Source organism: Penicillium nucicola (assembly GCF_028828085.1).
Source record: "Penicillium nucicola strain IBT 29836 chromosome Unknown utg000008l, whole genome shotgun sequence".
NCBI lineage: Eukaryota > Fungi > Ascomycota > Eurotiomycetes > Eurotiales > Aspergillaceae > Penicillium > Penicillium nucicola.
This window is the reverse complement of record NW_026643132.1, coordinates 256,878-268,957: the sequence shown is the minus strand read 5'-3', so window position 1 is coordinate 268,957 and position 12,080 is coordinate 256,878. Positions and strand designations below refer to the sequence as shown.

General features: G+C 49.8%; 7 protein-coding genes across 7 annotated transcripts; 2 read left to right on the top strand and 5 right to left on the bottom strand.

Annotated features, from left to right (window-relative positions):
* Positions 1–172: 172 nt before the first annotated feature.
* Positions 173–1,327, bottom strand: N7511_007587 (PRCC domain-containing protein; the record flags this gene model as incomplete). Its single annotated transcript, XM_057129964.1, has 1 exon — positions 173–1,327. One exon carries the CDS (start codon positions 1,325–1,327, stop codon positions 173–175), a length of 1,155 nt encoding a protein of 384 aa, XP_056981747.1.
* Positions 1,328–2,155: 828 nt separating this feature from the next.
* pkaC (cAMP-dependent protein kinase catalytic subunit pkaC) lies at positions 2,156–3,520 on the top strand (the record flags this gene model as incomplete). The annotated part of the gene is made up of 4 exons (XM_057129963.1): positions 2,156–2,710; positions 2,767–3,020; positions 3,067–3,441; positions 3,493–3,520. 4 exons carry the CDS (start codon positions 2,156–2,158, stop codon positions 3,518–3,520), a joined length of 1,212 nt encoding a protein of 403 aa, XP_056981746.1.
* Positions 3,521–3,896: 376 nt separating this feature from the next.
* tim13 (protein translocase subunit TIM13) lies at positions 3,897–4,310 on the bottom strand (the record flags this gene model as incomplete). The annotated part of the gene is made up of 2 exons (XM_057129962.1): positions 3,897–4,136; positions 4,188–4,310. 2 exons carry the CDS (start codon positions 4,308–4,310, stop codon positions 3,897–3,899), a joined length of 363 nt encoding a protein of 120 aa, XP_056981745.1.
* A 327-nt stretch (positions 4,311–4,637) lies between these two features.
* On the top strand, positions 4,638–5,952 carry N7511_007584 (legume-like lectin family protein; the record flags this gene model as incomplete). The annotated part of the gene is made up of 6 exons (XM_057129961.1): positions 4,638–4,733; positions 4,797–4,820; positions 4,917–4,987; positions 5,049–5,130; positions 5,195–5,455; positions 5,512–5,952. 6 exons carry the CDS (start codon positions 4,638–4,640, stop codon positions 5,950–5,952), a joined length of 975 nt encoding a protein of 324 aa, XP_056981744.1.
* Positions 5,953–6,259: 307 nt separating this feature from the next.
* N7511_007583 (uncharacterized protein) lies at positions 6,260–7,357 on the bottom strand (the record flags this gene model as incomplete). Its single annotated transcript, XM_057129960.1, has 1 exon — positions 6,260–7,357. One exon carries the CDS (start codon positions 7,355–7,357, stop codon positions 6,260–6,262), a length of 1,098 nt encoding a protein of 365 aa, XP_056981743.1.
* Positions 7,358–7,925: 568 nt separating this feature from the next.
* On the bottom strand, positions 7,926–8,993 carry N7511_007582 (uncharacterized protein; the record flags this gene model as incomplete). The annotated part of the gene is made up of 1 exon (XM_057129959.1): positions 7,926–8,993. The coding sequence occupies one exon, from the start codon at positions 8,991–8,993 to the stop codon at positions 7,926–7,928; it is 1,068 nt and encodes a 355-aa protein (XP_056981742.1).
* A 770-nt stretch (positions 8,994–9,763) lies between these two features.
* On the bottom strand, positions 9,764–11,669 carry N7511_007581 (uncharacterized protein; the record flags this gene model as incomplete). Its single annotated transcript, XM_057129958.1, has 6 exons — positions 9,764–9,951; positions 10,020–10,310; positions 10,364–10,991; positions 11,061–11,197; positions 11,263–11,394; positions 11,459–11,669. The coding sequence occupies 6 exons, from the start codon at positions 11,667–11,669 to the stop codon at positions 9,764–9,766; spliced, it is 1,587 nt and encodes a 528-aa protein (XP_056981741.1).
* Positions 11,670–12,080: the final 411 nt, after the last annotated feature.

The following is a 12,080-nucleotide window of genomic DNA, read 5'->3' as shown; positions in this document are numbered from 1 at the left end:
CTAATTGTGGTGGCATATATCATCATGCGACAATGGAGTCATGAAGTATTACTGTACATTCCCTTCAGGGTTTGATTGCCGTAGATCAATACCTGCAAATCGGTCTTGGTATCTCAATGCTAATGCGCTTGACACAAAATATTGCCTTGTTAAATATCCAAATTGACTGCAACTACCATCCATACTTGGATCCAGCTTCCTTTTTATTCCTCCTGCCAGCTGCAAAGCTCTCCTCGAGTGCATCCTTCTGTGAACTCGCTGCATTGACCAATTGTTGGAGGCTGTGCTTGCCAGGTGCAATCGCGCGCACAGGGTTGTGCTGAGTGGCAGCAAGCTCTCCTTGAGCAAGGATTTGGTTCGAGGCGTATTCTTCATCCGTGTTGAAGGTACGCACCTGTGACTGCGAAGGCATGGCATTCCGCCCAAAGAGTTGGCGCCGTTCGGCCTTGGATAGGTTGAGGTCATTGGCAACTGTATCCAAAGATGATGTGTGGGAGGGGGTTGGGTGAGGATAGTCTTGAGGGATGTATGTGGATTCCGGTACAGCTGGACCGGGTTGTGGTGCCTCATCCACGGCATTGTATACTAGCGGCGTATATGTCGCCGAGGGTCCTGGTGCCGTGTCTGCCAGGGTTTCCTCCGAGGACAGAGAGAACAAGCTGACCTTTGGCTTCGGCGCCGCGGGAGCAGAAGGTTGTTGTACAGACTCTTGAGGAGCTGCTGGTTTCGCTGCCGGGCCAGGTGTAGGCTGCGGAGCCGTCCTGGTGCTCTTCTTCTTCTTTGGTCGTCCCACTGATAGTGGTCTGAACATCATCGGATTACCTTGCAATTTAACCTCCTCGGGCTTCTTCATTGCGTCCGATGTGTCAGGTGTGTGAGTGTTGAGACTGCCCGCTGCCGGTATCGCCTCGGCATCTGTATTCGTTGCTAGATCGTTGGATGCTTGTTCATTCCTTGTTTCTGCATCGGCTGTGCGATCGAATCCCGGACCTGCGCCTGTCTTGAGGCTAAATGGCTTGCGCGCTGCTGCCATGGGCGTTTTCTTTTCGGCTGTTCGCTTGGGGGCTGGCAGGAATGAATTGAATCCTGATAGCCCTCCCCCACCCCCTAATCGCATTTTTTTGCGCGCTGGACCATCGTCTTCATCCTGACCGGCAGGGGTTTCGGGTTTGATATCGGGGAGCGCGACGCGGATCTTGCGCGGGTTGCTGCGGTCGACTTGGAAACCGCTAGACTCAGATTTTTTGGTCCTTTCGGTAGGGGGAGCTGGGGTGGGGTCCAGCTCCACGTCCGAGGCTTCAGAGTCAGAGTAGGCTACTAGGGCCATAGTGGGTGTTGCTTGGTGGTGTGTTTAGCAGATGATGTTAGATCGGAACCGTCCTAGTTAGGCATGTTGAAGCCTGAATAAGAGGGCAGCAACCACCTCTCTGCACAGACATTACGTCAGCATCTCATTACATTAGCACACTGACTCAGCATACTGACTCAGCACCTCAGAATGTGAGACAATCGAGCTCAGAAAGATCGGCCAAGGCACACACGATTGAGGTGGGAAAATGTCCGGAAACGAGCTCCATCTGTCCTGAACAGGTTCTAAGGTTTACCACCCTCCCAATCCACCATCCCTCAAAGTCAGCTCATGAAGATGATCGCATTACTTGGTAACGTCATACATGAGCCGGGGACTCCGCTTCCTAGAGTGAACATCAACGATATCACCAGTGCTCCGATAGACTATTTAGTAGGGCCAGTCTTGTCGGATAGGGTTTTGGCTGTACTATGAGGGTATTTCGAAACTCAATGATCCGAATCGTCTTGTTTCATATGCCCACAGAACAGACCTAATACGGAAGATAAGGGAAATACGAGATTCTCGTACGGTAGTGGCGCTCTCAAACACCGGAAGGGTTGAGGAATACGGAGTACATAGAGCACAAAGCAAACAGCACAAGATGTAGCATGGAGCCATCGACTTGAACAAAACTGTTGAACAGAAGAGGGCGACACTGTTAGCTGCGAGCTTTCGTACATGTTTGCAGTATAGACAAGATCAATGCGTCATTCTGCCTTTGCCCCCTCCCCACTTAATCCGGACCTCCCATTCTTTCTTTCACCCCCCACCCCCCCCCCAAATGGACCTTGATTATCTCTCTCCATGCCGAGCTTAGGAGGTTTACTGAAGAAGCGGCGAACGAAGGACTCGCACGATTTTGGGGATTCTCATACTGACGATTCAGGCGCATCCATGCAACCCGCATCTCATGCCTCGCCCCAACATACGGGTCAATCGAATGCCGCCAGCATCGACAACATCATAAACTCGAATTCTGGAAATTCAAATGAGTCTCAATCACAGAGTCAGCCCCAGGGGGGCCAACAGGCTCACAAGCCCGAAAGAGTGACCAAGGGGAAGTACTCCCAGGAGGACTTCCAGTTGCAGCGCACCTTGGGAACAGGGAGCTTCGGTCGCGTGCATCTGGTGCAGTCCAAGCATAACCACCGCTTCTATGCCATGAAGGTTTTGAAAAAGGCTCAGGTCGTCAAGATGAAACAGATCGAGCACACAAATGACGAGCGTCGCATGTTGAATCGCGTTCGTCATCCGTTCTTGGTGACTCTGTGGGGAACTTGGCAGGATTCCCGCAACCTTTACATGGTCATGGATTTCGTGGAAGGTGGTGAACTGTTCAGTCTTCTGCGCAAGTCACAAGTAAGTCGCACTGCGCTGTTCTGGCGAAGCTTGGGACATGGCTAATTTGTCAGTAGCGATTCCCCAACCCGGTTGCCAAGTTCTATGCAGCTGAAGTTACGTTGGCTTTGGAATATTTACATGCACATCAAATCATTTACCGTGATCTTAAGCCCGAGAATCTGCTTTTGGATCGCCACGGGCACCTGAAGATAACTGATTTTGGGTTCGCCAAAAATGTCCCTGATATTACGTGGACGCTGTGCGGTACACCCGACTACCTTGCACCAGAAGTCGTTTCTTCCAAGGGTTACAACAAATCCGTTGATTGGTAAGCTCTTTTTGCTATTGCGATGCAATTGATCTAACAGTTGCAGGTGGTCATTGGGTATCTTAATCTTTGAAATGCTGTGTGGATTCACTCCCTTCTGGGACAGTGGATCCCCAGTCAAGATCTATGAGAATATCTTGCGTGGGAAAGTCAAGTACCCTCCATACTTGCATAACGATGCGGTCGATCTCCTCTCGCAATTGATTACGTCTGACCTCACCAAGCGCCTTGGCAACTTGCACGGTGGCCCGAATGATGTCAAGAACCACGCTTGGTTCGCCGAGGTCACCTGGGACCGACTGGCGCGCAAGGATATCGATGCGCCATACATCCCCCCCATTCGCGGTGGACAAGGTGATGCCAGCCAATATGACAAGTACCCCGAAGAGACAGAGCACTATGGTCAAGAAGGCGAAGATGCGTAAGTATCTTCCTTCCAGTCGTTCCCTCACAGTTTACTGACGATTCCCAGATACGGCCACCTTTTCCCCGACTTTTGAGGTGCTTGTATGATTTATGACGAGACGAAAAGTCCTTCCGGGGGAGGGCGGGAACTGATTGACCCCGGCGGGTGTCGTGAAAACGGAGTCACTATATGAAAACTCATACTTTTTACTTTGGAATTCATATAACTTTAGCAATTGCAATCGAATTTTTGGTTTTTTTCTTTCATTTCCGCTCGATATACAGGGTTCGGGAATCCATCTATTCCCCATGTTCTCAACCAAAAGCCACGCCCATATTATACACGGGCTACCAGGCCGCTTCTTTATCGTACAGTAGATAATTTGCAAAGATTTCTCTTTTGCTTCTCGGGTTTCGTCGTTCCATCATCCGCGCGGTTGCTCCGACTCGATCATCTTGGATGTATGCTATTTAACCGAGGATTCCACTGCCACCCTCGGGCTGGCCGGTGGCCATAGCGGCAATGGCGGCGGCATCCTGTCCACCGAGGCGCTTGGTCTCGGTACCGACACGAGTGATGTAGGTGCGGCTAGTGACGTTCCACATGGCGATGTACTTCTCCATGCAGCTGGAAAGGCAGGTGTTCTCCTTGGCAGAGAGCGAGGTACCAGGGGTGGGGACGCAAGCCTGGAAGCAGTGCTTGTTCACTTTCTGCAGGTGATGTTAGCTTGTTGTGGTCGGCAACCAGGGATGGTGACGTACTCCGATCAGAGAACGGGCATTGGACATAGCGGCCTCGGTCTGGAGCTGGCGGACGACAGCAGCCTTGATCTCCTCAGAGGTCTGAGGAGCAGCAGAGGGGGCAGAACCGAAGAGAGACGACATTGTGTGTGAAGGGGGAAGATATGGGGAAGATGGAAGTCGAGGAACAGGAACAAATTGAGGTTCAGGATCTGAGTGTGGCTGGTGTGCCTGCGCCACACCCGATGTGGACACCTTAGCATAACAAGCTCCAGGGTTGTATACTTCACTTCCTCGCACTTCACCAATTCACTCTTTGTGCTCGCCTTTCAGCTCTCTTCTCTTCTTCTTTTTCCATTTTGCTCCAGGGTAACCGGGTCCTGGTGACACCGTGCCCATCTATCCCACCCCCGGTCTATCCTTGAATCGCCTTGGGCCTTCCCCCTCCACGGGCCCTAACACACATTCAATATGCGTCTCCCATCGCTTTCCTCTCTTCTCTGCCTTGCAGGCCTGGTCTCCGTACCAGTGGCTGCATATGATGACCCTAACATCAAGAGCATTCCTGTATGTGTGCATTGTTTACGCGACGAAACGTGGAGCCGAGGTACTGACTTGTGACATCTATAGCTTCGCACCCACAGCCTGGCTCCGGTATGATTAGCACCAATATCCAGCTTGTCTCGGATTTCTATACACAGTCCGCACATAGCTTGCATTCCGTCGAACACCAACACTGACCAGGAACAGCCATATCTCGACTCGGATTTCCAAAGCCGCTGGTTCGACTTCGGAGGAGATACAGTAGTCCGCGCCGACAAGTAAGCACTGCAAATGGATACATGCCGCAGCAAATCCACTAATATTTCCTTTTGCGCGAAGGTACCTCCGTCTTACGGCTGACCGCCCATCCCAGCAAGGATGGATCTTCTCTCGCGTGCCTCTCACCGCGACCAATTGGCAGGTACATATTGGATCACTGGGTCAAAAATGAGTTTGCGCCAAAGGCTCACACAAATTTATGTTAGATCGAGCTCGAGTTTGAGATTCACGGCGCCGGCAACTTGCACGGCGATGGGTTCGCGCTTTGGCTCACCAAGGAGCGTGCCACCCAAGGCCCCGTCTTTGGCTCAACAGACCGGTTCGAAGGCCTCGGTATCTTCTTTGACACCTATAAGAACAACCGCCCCGGTGTTTCCTTCCCATACGTCATGGCTATGATGGGTGATGGCCAGACTACCTACGACCAGGCGCACGACGGCAAGGCGAACGAGCTGGCTGGTTGCTCTGTGAGTTTTGGTTCAGTTCCGGCTTTGGGAAGACAACACTAACCGATCATATATAGGCTCGTGGTTTGCGCAGCGCCCCCGTTCCCACCAAGGCCCGTCTCACTTACTTTCAGGACAAGTCCCTCTCCCTGGAACTTCAGTACAAGACCGAGGATTCGTGGACAAATTGCTTTACTCTGAACGCCGATGAAGCTAACATTGCCGTCCCCTCCGTTGCTTATCTTGGTCTCTCCGCCGAGACTGGTGAATTGAGCGACAACCACGATATTATCTCCCTCAAGGCTGAGAACCTATACTCCCTCAACCGGAACAACAACAACGCCGGCAAGGGCTCCTCCGATGGCAGCTCCAAGGGCCGTGACAGCTCTAAAGCTCCCAAGGAAGGCGGCAGCTGGACCTGGTTCCTGTTCAAGACCGTCATGTTCTTCGCTGCTATTGCTGGAGCTTACTTCGGCTGGACAATTTACCGGACCAAGGCCCGGTCTTCGCGTTTCTAAATTTATGCCCTTTGTGGCAAAGCACAGCAATCAAAAGTATCTGTGTCTAAATTGGTCTCTGATTCTACCAAGTCGTGGTTGATGAATGGTCCTTGCATACATAGCCCTGTTAAGTTCTTCTTTTTACTCTCTGATCTACGTCTTGGTCGCGACAACTTATCGTGTTCTTTTCTATCAATTTTCGAAATGAATCCAAATCATGATTAATTCATTGCATGCTAATGGGTGTCCCTGGGTATCAATGTAAAACTCAAATGCCAAACGCTGCCAAATGCATACCGGCCTGGCCAATTATCCAGGCTGCTATCTAGCTCTGCCGTGCCCTCTCTTCGCTCCACATTCGGTCAACGATCTGGAAGACCTCAGTAACGCTGCGTATAACAACATCGTCAATGCCCAGCGCAGCATACCGATGCTGAATCTTATCCGGATGCCAACGAATCCGCTCAGCCTTGAGAATGCTCAGCAGATCCAGTCCAGGGGCATGGCGCATAAACTCCTCCACAGCCTCAGGCTCAACATCAGCCCTCTTCCCAGACCGAACGGGCCAAAAGAGCAGATTGCGCAAAGGCTTTGACGAACTCTTCTCTCCCTCCGCCTCATTTGCAGCCTCCTTCCCAGCCTTCCCGATAACATCCCACTGCCCAAGATATTCCCTCCAAGCCCCATCCCAAGCTTTAAGCTTCTTCCTCTCGGCGCCCCGCCGCAAGGAATCATCCATAGCCCGTTCAAAAGCTCTCCTCTCAGCCTCCGCATTCCGTCCTTTCTCCTCTTTCTTCTTCTGTTTCATCCGCTCTGCCCGTAGACGTTCTTGTTCTTCGATCATTCCTTCGCGCGTACGCTCCCACATTCGCGCCCGGACGTATGATACGTACTCCTCGTCGGACATCTGCTCCAATTCGCCGTCTGGGCCTTTCGGGACATTTGGGATGCCGTAGTTGTGAATTGGTTGGCCATAGACTGATTCCCAGTATGCAGCGCCTTCATCATCGCCCAATGCATCGAAGAGAGATTCGCGGAAGGCATCGTTTGTGTTTGGCTCGGGTTGAGTTGGTGGGGTGATCGAGTGGTGCCGCCGCTTGGCATGTTTCGATGGGGAACTGGAGCGGCGGCTTCTGTGACGCTTTCGGTGGGTTCTTGTACTTGAGCTGGAGGTGTGGCTGTGTTTTGAGTGTCCCGAGGAGCTTTTGAACCGGAATCTGCCTTTGCTGCGGCTCGTGTTGTATGGGTCGGTGTTGTATTCGTTTGGCTCGGATGGATTCACGGAGGTCTTAGGCGGGGATAGGGGCGGTAACGGGTTAGCTGATTCCGCTACCTTGGGATCCATTTCGAGGATGGAGGGATGGAGACCGACACGATCTTTCTGAGGTGTCAGGTAGATGCGATGCAAGAACTCCTCCGGCATTTAAGCTGAAATGCCGTGTTTCCTTCACCGTCCTGTTGACCGCCTTTCTCACCGCCCCAGATCCCTGTCCTTATCGCAACGCTATCGTGTTATCGCGTTATCGTCCGAGCCCTAAGTCGACGGCTGAGAAGCTAAACTGTCCCAAGGTTGGTGCATTATCGCCTAATAGCTCATCTGTATCTGCTTTTGTTGCAGAACGTGACAAAAAAGTCTCAATGGAGGATTCTTTGGGACTCATTATCCTATAATTAACTTTTATGGCAGGTCGACGCTGTGCTGTTCGTTTTTCGCTGGCTCTATACTAATATGCAGAGGCAATTGATAAACGGAGAAGCGCATCTGATGCTGTTACCGCTAATTAGGATATAAAAGCCTAATTAACAGTACATGGCATCATAGTAATAATAATATCTTCTCCCTTTTCATATTGATCCGATCCCGCATTTGTGCTGACATGAACTCCATATCCATCCAGGCCCTTCTTTGTGCAGATATTAAAAAATTAATATCCAACCGCCCATTTTTGTCCAGGTATCAGATTTCCATATTCAGCAAGGACAATTCAAATTCACACGGCGTAGTTGCCCCAGTCTCCATTGGGCCAGACGTGCGGGCGGTCCCCAGCGTTGAGCACAAACTGGAGAGCTCTCCAGTGAGCACTGGCCATGGACATCAAGCAAGTCTCGAGGGAAACTCGACCATTGGGGCCCTCGTATCCTGCATCGAACATCAAACGAGTGAGCTCAGCGTTTTGGCCAGTCATAGCAGCATCCATAATATCGGAGTTATGCTGTCTCCATCCGCACACGCGCTGTCCCAGAATGAACTTCTTGGATTTGTGCTCCTGTCTCAGAATGCGTCGCTCGCGGGAAACTCGTTCCCAAGGGGCCACATCAGTTACAAACCACAATGCAGCCTCGCCATTCTTGGCATTCACATCTGCGCCCTTGTCCAAAGCAAAAAACACGGCATTGGGTTTGTTGTGCCAAAGAGCCTCAAAGAGAACTATCTGAGCCGCAAGTTCAACAGAGAGGCCACTACCGGACTTAGGAGATTCCAGGTAGTCAAAAACGACCGCAAGAACCTTCATGTGACCAAAGATAGTGGCCGATTTTATGGTGCGTCGAAGGGTGAAAGCACCCTTGTATACCTCCGGGTAATGTTTGAGAAGCATTCTGACCACCTCAACATGACCTTTAGCGGCAGCGGCTTGGATTGGGGTGACAAAGTGATCATCAAGAAAGTGCGGATAAATGCCGTAGCGAATCAGGTACCGAACGCATTTCTTGGATCCACTCATAGCAGCAGCGGTGATAGGGTGAGTCTTTGGATATCTTGGGATGGGAGAAAGAGTCTCAACAAAGTCAATCCCTTTGGCGTGAGTCTTGAAGTGGTCTGACTTGGGGATCTTTGCACCAGCGATGACAGACTTGCGCAGAGTCCTAAGTTGACCTTTCTCGGCACCCCAGAGAGCTGCTCCACCTTCATGCAGTTCGGCATCAACTTTGTAAAGATAAAATTCCAGCTGGTTCTTCAGGCGAGAGTGGGCGAGCACCAAAGAATTTATATCTTTCAGTTTGGTGAGGTTCTCGGCGATGTCGAGAACGATCTCCATTGGAAGCCAGAGGATCGACATGTTTGCCAATCTGAGGTAACTTCTATTAGAACAAAGGCGACATTTTAAAAGGGGTTGCATGGGGTTTTCTCACCTCCTGGAGAAGTGCTGGCAAGTCTGGATTTTGATGCAGCCGGGTGCACCGGTGCGCAAAGGAACTGGAAGTATGTTGATTTTGATCATCGAAATGAGATGATGAGAAGAAGAAGAAGAAGAAGAAGAAGAAGAAGAAGAAGAAGAAGAAGAAGAAGAAGAAGAAGAAGAAGCCTGAAGGATCAAATGAAGCAAATCCCATGATGATGAGGCCCAAAGATCGTGCGTTGCCTAATTGGAGACAGCGACATGTGACGATGCGATTCCATACAAACGAGACAAACGTCAACATAAATTCATGAACAGACTCTGGCAATATTGCTAGGCTACGCTTTATGGTGAGTTTCATCGTTTCTCCTCTCTCCCATAAAGGCGTTATTTGCATTATGATTATCCATTGTTGGTCTAGTGAGTGGTTAGGCTAGCCACCCCAAATGCCATCATACTTCTATACTACGATAACTCGTATACCGTGATAACTTCATTATTTTATCATTAGCATGGAGCTTCGAGACTGTAATCCATCGTATTTAAAGTGATGTTTATCTAGCTATTCCATTCATTCACATGTTTCTGACTCGTGCTGTAAAATTGAAGTAGTATCCTAGGATAGTTTGGTAGATATTAAAGCTTCAAGTCACACCTTGTGAACATTAGCCAACTTTATTTGTGAAAAGCTTTAGTGAGTGGCTACTGAACTACGACGATCCATCTCTCCTCTCTACATTTTGCTTCTTGAATCTCCTGGTTGGTGTTCTCTGGGTGAAGAGGTCATCCAAATCGCTGAAGGTACAGTCTTTGAACTCCGGCACTTCGAACCAAGCCCAAATAAGACTCAAAACAGAAAGAGCCATCCATAAAAAGGCAGCCTTTCCGCCCAGGTTTGCTAAATAACAAGAAAGGTCTGTCAGCATAGGTCATGACAATGTAACTTGACGGGAAAAGCAGACGTACCGTTGTCCGTATTGATAAGATAGGGACAGACGAAGTTCATAACCCAACTAACAAAAGCATTTGTCACGATGGCCAGACTTTGTGTCCGGGCTCGAACCTTAATAGAGCTGACTTCTGCACTGATTGTCCAACTCACTGCTCCAACAGTCGGGGCATAGAACAGTTGCGCAAAGTTCATCACGTATCCAATATAGTACATAGCAGCTATACTGGTGAAGCACCCAGCCACGCCGACAGACATGAGACACAGGGCGTTGAGAATGATTCCAGTTAATAAGAGTGGTCGACGGCCTATGAAGTTGTTAATGACTCGTCTAAATATTAGAAAACCAACCCAAACTTACCAACGTAGTTCATGATAAACCATGAAACAATATTCCCGAACATGGCCACACCAAATCCACCCAAAGCTAGCTTGAACGTGAAGCCAACGGGAAGGCCCGAAATTCCTAAGAAGTATAAAGCCTGGGAGTAGAATGCGATACCGGTGAATTGTTGCACCGCAAACATCCCACAGGCGATACGGGTCCGACGCCAGTTGGTACCACGGAAACAGTCCATATAGGATGCATTTTGTTGAGAATCGGCAATGGCTCGTTCGTTTGAGATAGAAGTTTGAATCTCTTCCAAAATCAACGAAGTGTTGGTCTTTTTCAGGTGCAGTCTCTCAAGACTCTTTTGTGCTTGTTCTACAAGGCCTTTGCGACAGAGATACCACGGGCTCTCGGGCATTGTAAGAGCGACCAGCCCGATAAAACATGGGAAAGCCCACTGTGCTGCAAATAGCACCTTGTAGGATTCTGGGCCCATTATAGCGAATCGGGTGTTTCCTACGCCGATTGCCATGAGCTGACCAGCATTGATAAACAAGTTAACGGCGGCAGTCAAAGTTGGTCGCAAGGGCGTGGGAGCAATCTCAGATGCATAGATGGAGCCCAAAGTAAGGAAGAAGCCCAGAGAAAACCCATTGACCTAGATATTCCATCAGTAACAGACAACAAGGATCAAGGGAAACCCAAAATGGACAAGGATGAAACGTACAATTTTGCCGGCAAGAAGCATACCAGGACTAGTGGCAGCATATTCAAGTCCAACGCCAAGTAGAGACACTGCTGAGCCTATGGCAAAGCCCAATCTTCGACCACCACGATCTGAGATCCAACCACAAATTATACTCCCTGTGAAACAGATGAGCATATAAAGTCATAGATGATTCCGCATCTTTCCAAGAGCCGTTACATACCAATGAGCATTCCAAGAGATGTCATTGCCGTCCAGAGGGCATTCCAAGTCGCAGATATCAAGAGTTCGTCTTGGTACTCATATCCAAATGCCAATTTGAACCCTGGCAAGGCTGTAGATATAGAATTAACGCCTATAGAATAAACAAGAATCAGGTTAGTAGCCGCTCCAGAAGAGACAACAGAGAGAGTCCATACCAATATCAAACCCCCAAAGCATCGAGCTAGCACATGCACCAACGCTGTAGAGAATCACCTTGGGATTGTTCTTAGCAGACTCCCAGGCACTTTCATGGACTTGAGCCGTATCCTGAGCTTCAGACACGGTCTCAATCATCTCCGATTCTGTTTCCTTCTTGAGGTCATCGTTGGTATCCGAGTTGGCGTATGAGGTGTGCAAATTTGCCATGATGAATTTCGCGGGTTGCAGCCAATCCTGACAGCCACGATGAGAGCGATGAGAGCGATAGGGATATGACCTGTCCGCTTCACACTCCAACGTCGCCAGGCTCAAATTATATAACAAACGGCCCGCATGAGCCTGGGGTTGTGGAGAACCCGGGGAAACTGGAGTTCGGCATTTCCAAGCTACGGAGAGGTGGAGGTGGACGTTGAGGTGGAGGTGGAGGCTGGTGGAGGTGGAGGTGGATCACGAGGACAACCGAATGCCCAAGTCTAAGTCCGGGGTTTCTTTCCTGGCATCTGTCATAGCCGAATATATTTGAGAAAATACTTCATATCCCTAGTAGATTGTTAGATTGTCTCCTTCAACGGCTTACTCTTTCTTCTAACAATATGTAGTGAGAATCGTTAAATGGTA